General features: G+C 41.1%; 1 protein-coding gene across 1 annotated transcript; it reads left to right on the top strand.

Moving 5' to 3' along the window:
* The first annotated feature begins 449 nt into the window (after positions 1-449).
* On the top strand, positions 450-18,838 carry NKAP (NFKB activating protein). The gene is made up of 9 exons (XM_023202166.1): positions 450-1,003; positions 5,274-5,354; positions 7,421-7,491; positions 7,673-7,813; positions 9,556-9,619; positions 11,782-11,891; positions 11,989-12,064; positions 13,808-13,957; positions 18,496-18,838. Exons 1-9 carry the CDS (start codon positions 618-620, stop codon positions 18,668-18,670), a joined length of 1,254 nt encoding a protein of 417 aa, XP_023057934.1. The 5' UTR covers positions 450-617; the 3' UTR covers positions 18,671-18,838.
* The last annotated feature ends 197 nt before the right edge of the window (positions 18,839-19,035 follow it).

Below are 19,035 nucleotides of genomic sequence, written 5' to 3' on the forward strand. Positions count from 1 at the left end.
AGCCATTAACAAAATTTGCGCCCTCTAAGCTAACACGGCAAAATGGAGCTTAGACATCATAGTTCATCCCCAGTCGTGAAAAACCCTCCTTATTTGCTTGGGATTGGAAAGAAAAAGAAAATATACATTCATATTTTCATACATGACATACACACACACACACACATTTATATACAAATGCATACAGAAAGCACATGAAACACAAGCAGAATTAACTGTGTTGTTCATACGGCCACTCAGTGAAATGTATACGGTATATTGTGTTTGAAATATATATTCAGTGAAATATATACTTCCCTTCAAGTGTTTCAAATTCAAGGCTGAGAAAGGGCTTGGTCTCTTGCTTAGACTTGAGGAACCTCACTCGGAACTGAAGGATGTATGCAATCTAGTTGCCCCACCGGCTTATTTATATTGATACACATATCGCTTCCTGTCGGCGACGACCGCCTAGATCCGGGGAAGGGTTTTGCAAACGTACCCAGAACTGTTTCCAAGGTTTCCTCAGATTTGGGCTGTTCCGCAGTGGCAGGTCCCGGGAACCAAGGCAACAGATATCTTCCTAGGCTCGCGAGAGCACCCCCTTCTCCCGCTGCTGCTGGGGCCCCCCAGTAGCAATGGCTCCGGTGTCCGGCTCGCGCACCCCGGATAGGGAGGCCTCGGGCTCGGGGGGAAGACGTCGCAGTTCGTCCAAGAGTCCGAAGCCCAGCAAATCTGCCCGCTCCCCGCGGGGCCGCCGCTCTCGCTCGCACTCTTGCTCTCGGTCCGGGGACCGGAATGGACTCAGCCATCAGTTGGGTGGCCTCAGCCAAGGCTCCCGAAACCAGTCCTACCGCTCACGCTCCCGGTCGCGTTCTCGAGAGCGGCCCTCTGCACCCCGGGGCATCCCCTTCGCTTCTGCCTCCTCGTCAGTCTATTATGGCAGCTACTCGCGCCCCTACGGGAGCGACAAGCCTTGGCCTAGCCTCCTCGACAAGGAGAGGGAGGAGAGCCTGCGGCAGAAGTGAGTGAGACGGCCGCACTTTGTCTTGTACGAGCCTACGTGCCTTTAGAGTCCGATCTATCACTCATTCCGTTTCTGACCATTCGCATTTCGCTCACTCTGCTTGCCTTGCACCCATTCTCATCCCTTTCTTTAATCCACCCTCGACAAGCCTTTATTCGTCCTTTTCATTTTCCCTTACCCTCAGGCCCCTTCATATAGTGCCCTGGTCTCCCGCTACCCCCTTCTGCCTCCTGTCTTGTTAGCGAACATTGCCGAGAGCCTCCTAACTACCAGAATTGTAGCATTTACCTGGTGGTGTTATTATCATTCGTGAATATGTTTGTATTCACCACTAGACTGAGCTCATGGAAAGGAGGAGCCAGTGAACGGAAGAGAATTCTGATCACAGAATTCTAAGTGCCTAATACTTTATAGGCACTCAACCATTGCTTGTTGAATGAAGGAACTCACAGGTCTGAGATAACAGGATATGTATGTAGAAATGTTTTGTGGGGAATTAGGAAGGGATGAAATCAAGGGTTTAAGTTGGAGAGGAAATAAACCTTCCCCTCAGACAAGACGATTAGATGCATGTAGGAAAAGTGATCTGATAAGCTATAGATGACCCCACCTTGAGGAAGGTCTTGTTAAGTGGTCTCAGTCTTGACGTCGAAAAATGACGCCAGAATGAGACGATCTCTAATGAAAATAAGTATTGGAGTGGAAGAATGCATAGCTTGGGGATTGTTTTGTTTTGTTTTAGAGGCAGGGTCTAGCCCTGTCGCCCAGGCTGGAGTGCAGTGGTGCAGTCTTGGCTCACTGCAGCCTCCACTTTCTTGGGCTCAAGTGATCCTCCCACCTCTGCCTCCCTCATAGCTGGCACTATAGGTGTGCACCACCACACCCGGCTTATTTTTATATTTTTTGGTAGAGACAGGGTTTCACCATGTTGCCCAGGCTGGTATCGAACTCCTGGTCTCAAGTGATCCTCCCACTTTGGCCTCCCAAAGTGCTGGGATTACAGGTGTGACCCCACATGCCCCGCCAAACCTGTCCTTTTCGTCACTATACTTTATTACCTCCCACTGCCGGAAGAAAAAGAATCAAGACATCTCCCAGCTGTTGGAACTTTAACCTACCTCTCAATTCCTGTAATATTTCTAAGTTTCTCATCTTTTAAACATATAAGTGCACGTAAATAACTTAGTACAGTGCCTGACACATAATTTAACAATAAACATAAGATATTAAGACTTACACAGCATAATTATGAGCCTTTTCCTTTCTCCTTAAAACTATGCATTTTTGGCCGGGCACAGAGGCTCATGCCTGTAATCCCAACACTTTAGGAGGCCAAGGCATGAGGATCACTTGAATCCAGGAGTTCAAGACCAGCCTGGGTGATATAGGGTAGCCTGTCTCTACAAAAAGTGTTTTAAAAATTAGCTGGGCAAGGTGGCATGTGCTTGTAATATCAGGTACTGGGGATGCTGAAGTGGGAGGATCACTTTAGCTGGAGAGGTCAAGGCTTTAGTGAGCCATGATCTCACCACTGTACTCCAGCTTCGGTGACAGAGGAAGATCCTGTCTCAAAAACAAAAAACAAAAACAAAAACAAAAAAAAAAAAATGAAGAGAAGAAAAGGAAGAAAGAAAGGAAAAGGACAAACTCCAGAATCAGACTGAGTATGAAGCCCTTATTTGCCACTTAATAGCTGTGTGACCTTGGTCAAGTTACTTAACCTCTCTGGGTTCCATTTCTTCATCATTAAAAAGGTGATGAAATAAGTACTACGGATTTTGGGATTTTAATAATTAAGTGCCTGGAACATAGTAACTATTCCATAAGTGTTATTAATGTTTCTTGCATGGGAGTAAAAACAGTCCTGAGTTAGGTTGGAGACCCATCTCTCCAAGTTAAATTTTTCAGAAACATACCCACAGGCTATGTCAATCAAAAAGTCAATGGTTTCTTCTTGGAGAATCCTCACCAAAAGATGTCAGAACTGCTTGGATGAAACTTGCATATGTACATTTAGAAAATAATTTATCTTTTTTTTTTTTTTTTTTTGAGATGGAGTCTCGCTCTGTCTCCCAGGCTGGAATGCAGTGGTGTAATCTCGGCTCACTGCAGCCTCTGCCTCCTGGGTTCAAGTGATTCTTCTGCCTCAGTCTCCTGAATAGCTAGGATTATAGGCATGTACCACCACACCCAGCTAATTTTTGTGTTTTTAGTAGAGACAGGGTTTCGCCATGTTGGACAGGCTGGTTTCGAACTCCTGACCTCAGGTGATCCACCCACCTCGGCCTCCCAAAGTGCTGGGCCCAGCCAATAATTTATCTTAACATTACAGATGAAACCAGGTGAGAACAGGACTTCCTACTGTTTACAGTTTGGTAGGAGTTCTTCCCCCCATAATCCATAAATTCCAAGTACGGCTATAAGTATGTTACCTTTTAAATTGTCTGTTACTTCAGGTGAGAAACCCTCTCAGTCTGACTCTGCATGGTTATAATACCTTTTCCCCTGATTAAGGAAGCAAAAACAATTTATTCAAACACTCATTCCCATTATATTTACTTTGTAAGGATTTTTAAAAACAAATGGAATCACAAGCAGCTAAACTTTGAGAGAATGAGCCTTAGTCTTTGTTTTGTTTTGTTTTTTTAGTTTATGAGGAATAACAAAAATTAGAACAAGAAACCACAGGCATAAAACAAAGGAAGAAACAAATTTTAGTGTCCTTCAAAGAATAGATACAAAATGCAGTCCTTTTCCAAAAAGGAACTAAAAGGAAAACAGAGAGGGAACAAACCTTGTATCTCATCGAGTATAGTTTTTTTGTGTGTTTTTTTTGGATTTTTATTTCGAGATAAGAGTCTCGCTTTATCACCCAGGCTATCACGTGCAGTGGCGTGACCTTGGCTCACTGCAACCTCCACCTCCGGGGTTCAAGGGATTCTCCAGCCTCAGCCTTCTGAATAGCTGGAACTACAGGTGCACGCCACCGCATCCAGCTAATTTTTGTATTTTTTTTTAGTAGAGACAGGGTTTTACCATGTTGGCCAGGCTGGTCTTGAACTCCTGACCTCAGGTGATCCACCTGCCTTGGCCTCCCAAAGTGTTGGGTTTACAGGCGTGAGCCACCACGCCCAGCCCCAAGTACATTTTTTGTTAAATGAAACTTTTTGACTAGGTACAGTGGCTCATGCCTCTGATCCCAACACTTTGGGAGGCTGAGGCAAGAGGATTACTTGAGGCCTGGAGTTCAAGATCAACCTGGGCAACAAAGCAAGACCTCTTTTTTTTTTTTTTTTTTTTTTTTGAGATGGAGTCTCGCTCTGTCTCCCAGGTTAGAGTGCAGTGGCGCGATCTTAGCTCACTGAAACTTCCGCCTCCTGGGTTTAAGCGATTCTCCTGCCTCGGTCTCCCTAGTAGCCAGGATTACAGGCATGCGCCACCACGACTGGCTAATTTTTCTATTTTTAGTAGAGACGGGGTTTCACCATATTGGCCAGGGTGGTCTTGAACTCCTGATCTCAAGCAATCCTCCCACCTCAGCCTCCCAAAGTGCTGGGATTACAGGCATGTGCCACCGTGCTGGGCTGCAAGACCTCATCTCTACAAAAAATAAAACACTTTTCTTTCGGGCTGGGTGTGGTAGCTCACACCTGTAATCCCAGCACCTGAGGTGGATCACCTGATTGAATTGAACCCAGGAGGTGGAGGTTTCAGTGAGCCAAGATCGCGCCACTGCACTCCAGCCTGGGCGACAGAGCAAGACTCCGTCTAAAAAAATAAATAAATAATAAAACAAAATAAAAACTTTTCTTTCATTTTCAGAACTTCAGTTGTTTTCTACGTGTAATGCATCATTTTTATTTTCTTCATTAATTCCTCGGTTTCTGAAAACTGAAGGTTGGACCAAATCAAAAGAGACTTCTCTTCACCTTCCATAAATCTGTAAACAAATGAAGTTACTTACAAATGTGAAACTGTTTCTGTCACATATTACAGATGACGAAATGAGCAGTTAAGAGCTGTGTCATGCATTCAGCGGAATGGATGCACTTGACAGTCTCCCAGGCCATCATTTCTATAGTCTGTACCATTTGATAGTATCATCAGAACATCGGACTTAAGTGATGAGTTTACATTTAAACCAAGTTTTTATTCATGTTTAAAATATAAGGGGAAAAAAGGCTTAACTAGACTCCTATTGAATTTGATTATATATTTAGGAAACAACTCAGCCTTGAGTTATAATTTACATATCTTTATCTGCTAGGAGATTAAGTGAGAGAGAGAGAATTGGAGAATTGGGAGCTCCTGAAGTATGGGGACTTTCTCCAAAGAATCCTGAACCAGAGTAAGTGGTTAAAAAATATATTTTTAAATGTTATAATATGTGTTTAAATCCTGAATCTATTATCAAAATGTTTAAGTGAAGAACTTTAAATATATCTCGCATTTTTCTTTCTTGTGATTTATATTCATCTACCCCTTACATTTTAAAAACATAGAACATATCTAAAGATTAAAACATGTTGCTAGTAGATTTTAGCATAATCTAAAATAATTCATGAAGTATGAATTTTCTATTAATAGGAGGGTTCATTGTTATATAATACACATTATTTTGAATTATTTTTTCTCAACTAACTCAGTGGCAGATTGCATGCCAGATATTAGCATTACAAAGAGTTTTTTGTTTTTGTTTTTTTGAGATGGAGTCTTGCTCTGTCACCCAGGCTGGAGTGAAATGGTGCAGTCTCAGCTCACTGCAACCTCTGCCTCCTGGGTTCAAGTGATTCTCCTGCCTCAGCCTCCTGAATAGCTGGGATTACAGGCACCTGCCATCACACCCGGCTAATTTTTGTATTTTTAGTAGAGACGGTGGTTTCGCCATATTGGCCAGGCTGGTCTCGAACTCCTGACCTCGTGATCCGCTTGCCTCGGCCTCCCAAAGTGCTGGGATTACAGGCATGAGCCACTGCACCCGGCCTACAAAGAGATTTTTTAAAATGAATATACCAGTATGGTTTTGTTTGGTTAATATTCCTATATCCAATACTGTCTGCAGGCTTAATGCTTTTTCTTTTTGCTTATTTCTTTTCTCTTTGATGCTACTCATATGTTTCTTCTTCCCTATTTCTGTGCCAACTTTAGGTTGAGTTGAGACAATGTGTTTGACAGGTAAACCTGTAATTTGTGACTGAATAATAAAGCATTATTATCTGAAACTTTTTCTTACAGATACCTTTAGAAAATGCTTGAAGAGGCCAGGTGCAGTGGCTCACATCTGTAATCACAGCACTTTGGGAGGCCAAGGCAGGTGGATTCCTTGAGCCCAGGAGTTCAAGACCAGCCTGGGCAAATAACGAGAGCCCCATCTCTATTTAAGAGGGGAAAAAAAAAAAGAAAATGCGTGAAGAACCTGAATGCATTGAATTAGAGTTGGAAGGAACCCTAAAAATAGTTTTCTTTCTTTTTTTTTTCTTTTTTTTTTTTGAGACAGAGTCTCACTCTGTCACCCAGGCTGGAGTGCAGTGGTGCGATCTCGGCTCGGCTTACCGCAACCTCCGCCTCCCAGGTTCAAGTGATTCTCCTGCCTCAGCTTCCCGAGTACCTGGGATTACAGGTGCGCGCCACCATGCCTGGCTGATTTTTGTATTTTTAGTAGAGATGGGGTTTCACCATGTTGGTCAGGCTGATCTTGAACTCCAGTCCTCATGATCCGCCCACCTCGGCCTCCCAAAGTGCTGGGATTACAGGCGGGGGCCACCACGCCTAGCCAAAATAATTTTCTAGACAATATTTAAATTACTCCAGGTGTGATCTTCAGAGGAAAATATTATATGACATGGAAACTCCTTTTCTAAACTATTGTAGAATTTAAATAATACTCATTTTCAGAATTCTCTGCAACAGAACAAAATCTCTTTAGACTATAGTTTGTTAGGTTTTTGTTCTGAGGAGATAGAACAGTTGCTGCTTTACCATTTGTCTTTTACATGCTTAAAATAAAATTAAAAAGTCTTTCTTCAGCCTTCTTATATCCTGTTTCTTTCATCTTTCATATGGTTCCTGTTTCTCTACTTTTTCCCTGTAGTTTCTTATGAAAATATAAATCCTCCATGCTACTTTGTTTAAATAGCACTCTGTAAACTCTAAAGTGTTATGCAGATGATAAGTTATTTTATTAAGATGGTAGACCCTTGAACTGCACGTTTACGAAAGTAATTCAGTGCTTGCTTTGTTGTTGTTTTGTTTTTTTTGATTCTCAAGTTCTGCCTTAGGATCTCCAATGCTTGCTTTTAATAGTTCTTGGACAATCAATGCTGTTATTGAAAAATTTGGAGTTCATATTTCTATACTCCATGGTCCATATCTCATCACTTTCCTAATTCTTATAACCATTTTATTTAAATTCAGTTCTGATGAACATACACCAGTGGAGGATGAAGAGCCAAAGAAAAGCACTACTTCAGCTTCTACTTCAGAAGGTATTAAAAAAAAAAGGATATTTTTTAAATACAGAGCTATTTTATTGAGAGATTTTAAAAAATCAGTTTGTAAATAGTTGAACATTAGACTTTGCTTTTACTCAAATTGCCCATCGTCTGTTTCTTTTGATGTTCAGAAATACTTTTATAGACTATAACTTTTTTATTTGTATTTTCTTAGAAGAAAAAAAGAAGAAGAAGAAGTCTAGCCATTCAAAAGAAAGGTCCAAGAAAAGGAGAAAGAAAAAATCATCGAAAAGAAAACATAAGAAGTATTCTGAAGATAGCGACAGTGACTCTGATTCTGAAACAGACTCCAGTGGTAAGAAAGCCAACAGCATTCTGTAAGCCTTGCTTCAAAACTAGTTTTACTTCTTAAAACTTATTTTAGAAGAAGGTTCCTGGAAACAATAATAATACTGAAGATTTTTTGAACACTTGCTAACCTTGTGCCAGGTACCCCAATAAGCACTTTATATTCATTATTGCCATTTAATCCATACAATAACTGTAGGGTACATCTTATAGATGAGGAAAAGGAGACAGAGCAGATTACAAGTACTATCCCTAAGGTCACACCGTTTGGATTCAAACCTAAGCAATCTGACTCCGTATTGGGATTGGTTGTGCAAAGTTTTACAAGGCCCATGGCACCAGACCAAGTCAGGGGGTTGGGCTGTACCAAAGTAAGCCTTACAGGGTTGCATCAGCCCAGTGGAAGGACTCTTTTGTTTAATTCTCGTGCCCAGTGAGCACCTCTGTACAGTTTTCAAAAAGGTATGCCATAAAGTGCCTACTTCTTGCTGGCTGCCTATTTGTGGAAGGCACCCTGTCTGCGGTAGTGCATCACAAAAAGTCTCTTTTTTGTACTCTCTCCTGTCTGATGATTGACCAGAAGGTGCCTCCTCGGAGGTTAACACATTACACAAAGATTCACCTTCCTCTGATATCGCCCAAGTTTCCTGGCCCTCCCTGTCACTTCTCTTCCTCAATGCTGGAAGACAGAACTTTCAAATATTTCTGTATGCATCCCTTAAAAAGAGGCATTTTTTTATACTTAACTACAACACTATCTCATACAATAAAAATTAGTAATAATACCCTATGTCACCAAATACCTACTTAAAATCCTTCAATAGCACTCCATAGCCTTCAGGGTGAAGTTCAGACCCTGATTCACTTCTCTCTAATCACATATACCCTGTTACACTCTCTTGCAGCATCCTCTGTAATCTGAAAACTACTTTCTGTCTCCTCAGTATTCCATGTTCTTTCTCTTAATTGTTACTTGGTAGAGAGGTCCTCTGCCTACAATGCCAGTCTCTCCCTCCATCCAGCTTGGTTTACTTATTGCACCAATGGGCATACGTTACTTTTGTAATCAAAGAACTACTTTAAGAGTCACCTTTCCTTATCAACCATTCCTCAGCCACCCTCCCCAAATCAGTCTGATTTTGAGACTCCTCTGTGTGTCCAGGTTCCCCAAGCTTCCCTCTATCACTCCAGATTGTATTGATCTCTTTACCTGTCTCCTCCATTAGACTGAGCTCCAGGAAAGTATTCTCTCTCCCCGCCTCCAACACACACATAGTTTTCTTTCCCTTTTTATTATGAAAATATTTAAATATTCAGAAAAGCGAAGAGAATAGTATAATTAATACCATATACTTATCACCTAGATCTGGCAGTTGTTAGTATTTTTACATATTTGCTTCAAATACGGGCTTTTCACTGAGATAGTCAAAGTTAATTACAAATATTTTCATACTTTCACCCTAAATATTTCTGTATGTGTCCCATAAAAAGAGGCATTTTCCTACTTAGCCACCACACTATCTCACGCAATAAGATGAATAATAATACCCTATATCACCAAATACCTAGTGACTTTAATTTATATGTTCATAGTACCTCCTACAGTTCCTGACAAATAGCAATAAATGTTTCAATTAGGCAATTTCTTTGTAACAATAAATGGGACAGCAATAGGGTAGTTACGTACTCAAAAGTACTATGATTTTAGAGTTAAATTTTTTCTTAATTGTAATGTGCTTTAATTTGCAGATGAAGATAACAAAAGGAGAGCAAAGAAAGCCAAGAAAAAGGAAAAGAAGAAGAAACACAGATCGTCAGTTTTTTAAGTTTTATTATGGAAAATTTCTTTTCTTTTTCTTTTTTTTTTTTTTTTGAGAGAGTCTCACTCTGTTGCTCAGGCTGGAGTGCAGTGGTTCGATCTCGGCTCACTGCAACCTCTGCCTCCCAGGTTCAAGCGATTCTCATGTCTCAACCTCCCTAGTAGCTGGGATTGTAGGCACCCACCACCATGCCTGGCTAATTTTTGTGTTTTCAGTAGAGATGGGATTTCACCATGTTGGCCAGGCTGGTTTCGAACTCCTGACCTCAAGTGATCCTCCCACCTTGGCCTCCCAAAGTGCTGGGATTACAGGTGTGAGCCACCACACCCAGCCAGAAAATTTCAAATGTATATAAAATTACATAAAATAGTATAATGATCCCTCCTGCACCTGTCATGCAGTCTAAATAATTATCAACTCATGGTCAGTATCTGCCATCCATCATTTATTTTGGAACCAATCTCAGATATCATTCCATCCATAAGCAATTCAGTACCTTTCTCTAAAAGATAGGCATTCTTTAAAATGAAACAAAACAAAACAAAAACCTGGCCAGACACAGTGGCACATATCTGTAATCCCTGCACTTTGGGAGGCCAGGCAGGAGGATCGCTTGAGTCCAGGAGTTCAATACCAGCCTGGGCAACATAGCTAGACCCTGTCTCTATATTTAAAAAAAAAAAAAAAAAAAAAAAAAAAAAAACCATAACCAGAATGCTACTATTGTGCTTAAAACATTTAATAATAATTCCTCAATTCTCAGCCGTTTTTTCTGTAGTTTATTCCAATCAGGATCCAAATAATGTCCCTAAATTGCAATGACTGTATTCTTATGGTTTTTTTTGGCATGTTCTGTCCTCCGTATTTCTAATAGATTGATACGTCTAGAGGCCTGACAAGGTTCAGATTTGAGTTTGGAGCAAGAATACTTCATAGGTGGTGCTGTGTACTGTCAGAAGGCAAATAATGTCTGGTTGTCTCTTTTTATCATATTAACAGCCATTGATGGTCATTATCTCGATCCATTATTTCATTAGGGGTTGTAAAATGGTGATAGTAATCCTGGCTTTATCCTTCATTTATTAGGCGAATAATTCTGTAAGAGAAACTTACCCTCATCAACTATTTAGATACCCTGAAATACAGTTTATATAGTAAGAGCAGGATAATTGCTTGATTGTTTTTGTTTTATTACTTTTCAAATAATGAATTGAATTTTTTAAAAGTTTTATGAACCCAAGGATTTAAACATATTTGACATATTTTAATCCATTACACGTAAAATTGTTCATAATGTTCAAATTGCTGGGACTTTTTAGGCTGTTTTCTTTCTGTTGTCTTTCTACAACATCAGAACTGTATTTCATTATTCCCTTTAGTGAATTTTTTTTTTTTTTTGAGACTGTGTCTCACCCTGCCACCCAGGCTGGAGTGCAGTGGCACAATCACAGCTCACTATAACCTCAACCTTCCAGGATCAAGCCATCCTCCCACCTCTGACCCCACCTTCCCCATACCTGGGACTACAGGCGTGTGCCACCACACCTGGCTAATTTTTATATTTTTTGTAGGGACACAGTTTTGTCATGTTGCCCAGGGCTAGTTTCTAACCCCTGGGCTCAAGTGACCTACCCGCCTCAGCCTCCCAATGTGCTGGGATTATAGGGGTGAAACACTACACCCAGCCTCCTTTAGTGATAATTTTTATAGCAAAAGATGATTTGGTTAAATAAGAATAGTTTTTAAAAAAGTTGTTTAGAGACAGTGTCTCACTCTGTTGCCCAGGCTGGAGTGCAGTGGCTAATCATAGATCATTGAAGCCTTGAACTCCTGGGCTCAAGTGATCCTCCCTCCTCAGCCTCCTGAATAGCTTAGACTACAGGTGTGTGTGCCATCACACTCAGCTACTTTTTTTTTTTTAATAGAGACGAGGTCTTGCTATGTTTCCAAGGATAAGTTAGAAGCAGATTTTTTTAAGTCAAATTATCTTGCAAGTTTGAATACTCTGGGAACTCAGATCATTTTATTGTCACCTTTCTTTGCCTTGAAAAATTAAGATATATAGTCACCAGTTCAAAATTTAGAAAGAAAAAGAAAAGATGCCCTCTAACATAGGAAGATTAAGTGAATTTGCATCAAATTATAATCCCTATAGGAAGAAATATAAGAAAAAGAAGTCTAAGAAGAGCAGAAAAGAGTCCAGTGATTCAAGCTCTAAAGAATCCCAAGAAGAGTTTCTGGAAAATCCCTGGAAGGATCGAACAAGTAGGTTCTTCTGATAGACTTTAACTCGGAACAGATGAAGCGTTAAAGTAACCAATTAGTCAGAATGTGAATGTGTGTCTTAATATCTTTCATGCAGAGGCTGAAGAACCCTCAGATTTAATTGGCCCAGAGGCTCCAAAAACACTTACCTCTCAAGATGATAAACCTTTGAAGTAAGTAGCAGTGTGTTTATAATATCTAAAGTACCTTCCAAAAAGTCTGGTTCTAACTTACCTTGCCAAGCTTATCTGACTCTGTTCCTTTATATCTACTTCGGGTTCTGGCTGAGCTTGACTACTAAATATTCCCTGTGCTTAATGTGCACTTTGCAACTTTTATGCAGTGTTCAGCTTATTTCTTCATCCAGTATGCCTTTCCTTCTTTTCCCTGCCCTTTGTTTTCTTCCTTATCCCCAGTTTCTTCCTGTTAAAATCCTTACTATCCTTCGAAGCACTTTTCAAAAGGAGATGCATATACTGATTCCCAATACTTCCCCTCCACAAGTAGGTGTGATTTCTATTTCTCTTTGATCCTCACAGAATTTTTTATTCCTTTTTTTCTCTTATTTTTTTTTACCAGCAGAATTCTTTTTTCTTTTTTTGAGACAGAGTCTCGCTCTGTCACCCAGGCTGGAGTTAAGTGGCGTGATCTTGGCTCAGTGTAACCCCTGCCTCCCAGGTTCAAGCGATTCTCCTGCCTCAGCCTCCTGAGTAACTGGGATTACAAGCATGCGCCACCACACCCGGCTAATTTTTTTGTATTTTCAGTAGAGACAGGGTTTTACCATGTTGGTCAGGCTGGTCTCAAATTCCTGACCTCATGATCCACCTGCCTCAGCCTCCCAAAGTGCTGGGATTACAGGCGTGAGCCAGCACACCTGGCCTAGAATTTTTTGTTTGTTTTGTTTTGTTTTTTTGAGATGGAGTCTCTGTCTCCCAGGCTGAAGCGCAGTGGCGTGATTGAGTTTCACTCCGTCGCCCAGGCTGGAGTGCAGTGGCATGATCTTGGCTCACTGCAACCTCCGCCTCCCAGGTTCAAGTGATTCTCCTGCCTCAGCCTCCCAAGTAACCAGGATTACAGGCGCCTGCCATCACGCCCAGACTAATTTTTGTATTTTTAGTAGAGATGGGGTTTCACCATGTTGGCTAGGATAGTCTCGAACTCCTGACCTCAAGTGATCTGCCCGCTTCAGCCTCCCAAAATGCTGAGATTACAGGCAGCAGTCACTACACTCAGCCTACTTTGGATTTTTTTTTTTTTTTTTTGAGACAAAGTCTCGTTCTGTCGCCCAGGCTGGAGTGCAGTGACACGATCTCGGCTCACTGCAACCTCCACCTCCTGGGTTCAAGTGATTCTCCTGCCTCAGCCTCCTGAGTAGCTGGGACTACAAGCATGCACCACCATGCCCGGCAAATTTTGTATTTTTAGTAGAGACGGGGTTTCACCATGTTGTCCAGGCTGGTCTCGAGCTCCTGACCTCAGGTGATCCGCCCGCCTCGGCCTCCCAAAGTGCTCGGATTATAGGCATGAGACGCCGTGCCCGGCATACTTTGGATTTTTTAAGGGAAAAAGGGAAAGGGAATCAGCTGGAGCCAGAACCAGTAATGACAATACCTGTAGGGATAAATTAATCCATAATTGTAAACTATGAATCTATACTCACATCAGTTCTTTTTTTCAAAATATGTCTGCATTTCTGGGTTGGTTGTGTAGGTCATAGTGCAATGCAATATTTAATACACTAATTAGGATAAAGCAATTCACATTGAGCTTCCTAGCACACTACTGCTGAGCATTGTTACTCCTACTCTTGTCTGAGAGAAAATGTGGGGTTTTTTAGTGCTCTCTTTAGATTATGAGTTTTTAATATTAAGATGATTTAATGGACCTTTTCTGAATTCTGAATTACTTTGTAGCTATGGCCATGCTCTGTTACCTGGTGAAGGTGCAGCTATGGCTGAATATGTAAAAGCTGGAAAACGTATCCCACGAAGAGGTGAAATTGGCTTGACAAGTGAAGAAATTGCATCATTTGAATGCTCAGGTTATGTAATGAGTGGTAGCAGGTATGTTATTGGCATTAAGCTGAGTTTCCATGATTAGATCTTCTTTTTTACTACCAGAATTATATTTTCATAATTGATTCTCATTAAGTGACTGTTTCTTATTAAAAGTAGAGTATAAATATTGGTTTGATATTAGTTTTGTTAGTATAACATGGTTTTCTGCAATTCCAAGTATATATGCAACTCAGCCTCAAACTCAGCTATATCTCTGACTTCAAAGAATCAGTCTTTCTAATGTCCTTTCCTAGTTGGTATTTGGGTACAGATATTTTATCCACTGGAGGATATAGTTAAATTCAGCTATTTATCACTGTCCCATGAGGAATGTAGCAGTTAGGGAAATATTTTCGCAAGACAGTGTTTCCTGGTTACAAGTTTGTCTCCAGTTCTTTATGGACCCAGGTTTCTGAGACTGAATAACAGAAAAAGATGATAAAAGACATTGCTCAACTGAGAACATGTCCTGGCTACTAAATAAATGAATAAATATATAAATTTTAAAAAGACACTGGATTCAGCATGGGGAAACGAATATAAAATTAGGAAAGGGAAAAGTTCCAGGAAGAACCAGGAGAATGAGCTAATAGGGCAGGAGTACTTAGATCAAATTGAATTTTGGATTCTTTAAAACTTGATAAACTTTTTAAAGTAGATAACTATTTTTAAATGACATTGAAGGCAAATATTTGCAGAAACCCTGAAGCACCTCCAGAATCTTGTAATTCTGAGGACCAATATTTGAAGTATTACATTGGAGGACCCATGCAGTAAGGCAAGAAAAAGAAATTAGAGACACAAGGATTGGAAAGGAAGGCCGGGCACGGTGGCTTATGCCTGTAATCCCAGCACTTTGGGAGGCCAAGGCAGACTGATCACTTGAGCCCAGGAGTTCAAGACTAGCCTGGGCAACATGATGAAACCCATCTCTACTAAAAACACAAAAATTAGCCAGACGTGGTGGTACGCAGCTGTAATCCCAGCTGCTCAGGAGGCTGAAGCAGGAGAATCGCTTGAACCCAGAAGGCAGTGGTTGCAATGAACCAAGATCGCACCACTGCATGCCAGCCTGGAGAGTGAGACTTGGCCTGAAAAAACAATAATAATAATAATAGTAATAATAATAAGGATTGGAAAGGACGATATAACAATGTCATTTTTTATCCAGGCGCAGTGGCTCACGCCTGTAATCCCAGCACTTTGGGAGGCACAGTCGGGTGGATCACCTGAGGTCAGGATTTCAAGACCAGCCTGGCCAACATGGTGAAACCCCGTCTTTACCAAAAATACAAAAATTAGCTGGGCATGGTGGCGCATGTCTGTAGTCCCAGCTACTCAGGAGGCTGAGGCAGGAGAATCACTTGAATCCAGGAGGCGGTTGCAGTGAGCCAAGATCATGCCATTGCACTCCAGCCTGGGTGACGAGTGAAACTCCGTCTCAAAAAATAAAGTGTCATTTTTTTGTGAATGACATTGTAAATGATTTGATTGTTTACATAGAAAATCTCAAAGAATCTCCAGATAAATTATAAATAAGAGGAGTGTTTAACAAATGTTTGGATATAAGGTTAATACACAAAAATCCATTGCATTTCTATTTACCAGCAACAGATAACTAGAAAATGTAACTAGATAAGAAGAAAACAACATTTGTAATAGTATCAGAGAATATGAAGGACTTCAGAATAAATCTTAACAAAAGATGCCCAACACTCTGTGAGGAAAACTATAAAACATTATTAAGAGATTGTATATTCAATACAGTTCCAATAAAAATGAATTTCATTTCTATTTACCAACAGCAGAAACCTAGAAAGTTTATAACAGTGTCAGAATATGAAGGACTTAAGAATAAATCTTAACAAAAGATGCCCCAGGTTCTATGGAGAAAAATGTAAGACTTGGTCTGTATATTCAACAGTTCCAATCAAAATCACAACATAGTTTTTCATGAGACTTATTCAACTGGTTCTAAAATGTATATATTACACTAAAAGGACAAGAATAGCCAGGTCACTTCTGAAGAAGAAGAGCAAGAAGGTAAGATTAAAGAAAACTTAAATAACTGGAGAGATACCAAGTTCATGGATAGGAAATCAATATTGTAAAGTTGTCAGTTCTTCCCAAATTGATCTTTATATTGAATACAGTCCCAATCAAAATCACAACACAGTTTTTCATGAAACTTAATAAGCCAGTTATAAAATTTATATGTTAGACTAAAAGGACAAGAATAGCCAAGTCACTCCTGAAAAAGAAGAGCAGGAAGGTAAGATTTCCCTTACAAGATAGGAGGATTTATTATGAAGCTTACAGCACTTTAGAAAGCATAGGAGAACAACTGAATTGTTCAATGGAATAAAATTCAGGCCAGGCGCAGTGGCTCACGCCTGTAATCCCAGCACTTTGGGAAGCTGCGGCAGGTGGATCACCTGAGGTCAGGAGTTCAAGACCAGCCTGGCCAACGTGGTGAAACCTCATCTCTACTAAAAATACAAAGATTAGCTGGGTGTGGTGGTGGGTGCCTGTAGTCCCAGCTACTTGGGAGGCTGAGGCAGGAGAATCACTTGAACCCATGAGGCAGAGGTTGTAGTAAGCTGACACCTCACCATTGTACTCCAGTCTGGGCAACAAGAGCGAAACACTATCTCAAAAATAAAATAAAATTCAGAGCCCAAAGATACATGTTTGGAACTTCAGTGTATGAAAGAGATAGCATGTCAGATCAATGGGGAAAGAAAGAAACATTCAGTACATGAAATAGGAAAGAAATGGTTATTCATATGAAAAAAGATGAAAGTAGGACCCTGTATCACCAAATATAAAAAAACAGTGCAGCAGCCAGGTGCAGTGGCTCACACTTGTAATCCCAGCACTTTGGGAGGCCGAGGCAGACGATTCACTTGAGGCCAGGAGTTCAAGACCAGCCTGGCCAACATGGTGAAGCCTTGTCTCTACTAAAAATATAAAAAGGAGCTGGACGCGGTAGCGGGTACCTGTAATCCCAGCTACTCAGGAGGCTGAGGCAGGAGAATCGGTTGAACCTGGGAGGCAGAGGTTGCAATAAGCCGAGATTATGCCACTGCACTCCAGCCTGAGTGACAGAGGGAGGCTCAGAAGTTAAATCCACTGACAAAAACTGCTCTTCAATTATAGATTTAGACTTGGTTCTTTTTTTTTTTTTTTTTTTTTTTTTTTGGAGACCTAGTTTCACCCTTGTCCCCCAGACTGGAGTGCAGTGGTGCGATCTCAGCTCACTGCAACCTCCGCCTCCTGGGTTCAAACGATTCTCCTGCCTCAGCCTCCTGAGTAGCTGGGATTACAGGCACTCGCCACCACACCCAACTAATTTTTGTATTTCTAGTAGAGACGAGGTTTTACCACGTTGGCCAGGCTGGTCTTGAACTCCTGACCTCAGGTGATCTGCCCGCCTCAGCCTCCCAAAGTGCTGGGATTACAGGCGTGAGCCACCGTGCCCAGCCTAGACCTGGTTTTTTTGGTTGTATGGTAAAGTAGAACCTTGAAGGAAGTTCCATCTGATTAATGACTAGTTAAATGTTTTATCTATCCTGCTATCAATTCCACAAAGGCAAATGGATATATCACCTAGGAAGTTTAATAATTTGACCATTTCTGGTTGTTTTACTGGAAACAAATTAGACATATACCCTTACTATTTGAAATTAATGATAGCGGCCGGGCATGGTGGCTCACACCTGTAATCCCAGCACTTTGGGAGCCGAGGCGGGTGGATCACCTGAGGTCAGGAGTTCGAAACAAGCCTGGCCAACATGGCGAAACCCCATCTCTACTAAAAATAGAAAAATTAGTCAGGCGTGGTGGCACACACCTGTAGTCCTGGCTACTCGGGAGGCTGAGGCAGGGGAATCACTTGAGCCCGGGAGGCAGAGGTCGCAGTGAGCCAAGATTGTGCCACTGCACTCCAGCCTGGGTGACAGAGCCAGACTACATCTCAAAAAAAAGAAAAAAAAAAAAAAGGATAGCATGTACTATGTTGACAGGATATCAGAGATCATTATTTGAATAGTGGAAATGAATCAAAGACATATCAGGGCCGGACACGGTGGCTCACGCCTGTAATCTCAGCACTTTGGGAGGCTGAGACAGGCGGATTACTTGAGGTCAGGAGTTCGAGATCATCCTAGCCAACATGGTGAAACCCCGTCTCTACTAAAAATACACAAATTAGCCGGACCTGTAATCCCAGCTACTCAGGAGGCTGAGATAGGGGAATTGCTTGAGCCAGGGAGGTGGAAGTTGCAGTGAGCCAAAATTGCACCACTGCACTCCAGCCTGGGCGACAGAGCAGGACTCCGTCTCAAAACAAAACAAAACAAAACAAAAGGACGTGTTAGGCAGCTAAAATATTAATAAATGATCTTTTGGAAATTTAACCCATTTCAAAAACAGTTTTTATTTGTCAGCTGTTAAATAGACCACTCTGGGTAAGAAAGGATTAATGAGGTTGTACTATGAAAATAATTACTGAGAAATTAAGCCAAAAATAAAATTCTCTCCAGGCATCGCCGAATGGAGGCTGTGCGACTGCGAAAAGAGAACCAGATCTATAGTGCTGATGAGAAGAGAGCCCTTGCATCCTTTAACCAAGAAGAGAGACGAAAGAGAGAAAACAAGATTCTGGCCAGTTTTCGGGAAATGGTTTACAGAAAGACCAAAGGGAAGGATGACAAATAAGGATTTTCTGATTGTCCAGAAGACATTTTTAACAACAAAAAAGAAAGTCTGGGTTCCACACATACATAGAAAAAGATTATTATGTTCTGAGAAAGCTTTACAGTGCTACTGTGCCTTCTATTTAATTCTTTCAGTCCTTCAATAAAAAGCTGCTTATTGATATAACTTCAGCAAGTTCTTTGGGTTATTTTGGATTGACCATAATAACTTTCTGGTTTAAAAATTCAAATTATGGGGGGCGTGGTGGCTCACGCCTGTAATCCCAGCACTTTGGGAGGCCAAGGCAGGGGGATCACTTGAGGACAGGAGTTCGAGACCAGCCTGGCCAACATGGTGAAACCCTGTCCCTACTAAAAATACAAAAT

The sequence above is a fragment of the Piliocolobus tephrosceles genome, chromosome 12 (assembly GCF_002776525.5).
Source record: "Piliocolobus tephrosceles isolate RC106 chromosome 12, ASM277652v3, whole genome shotgun sequence".
Taxonomy (NCBI): Eukaryota; Metazoa; Chordata; class Mammalia; order Primates; family Cercopithecidae; genus Piliocolobus; species Piliocolobus tephrosceles.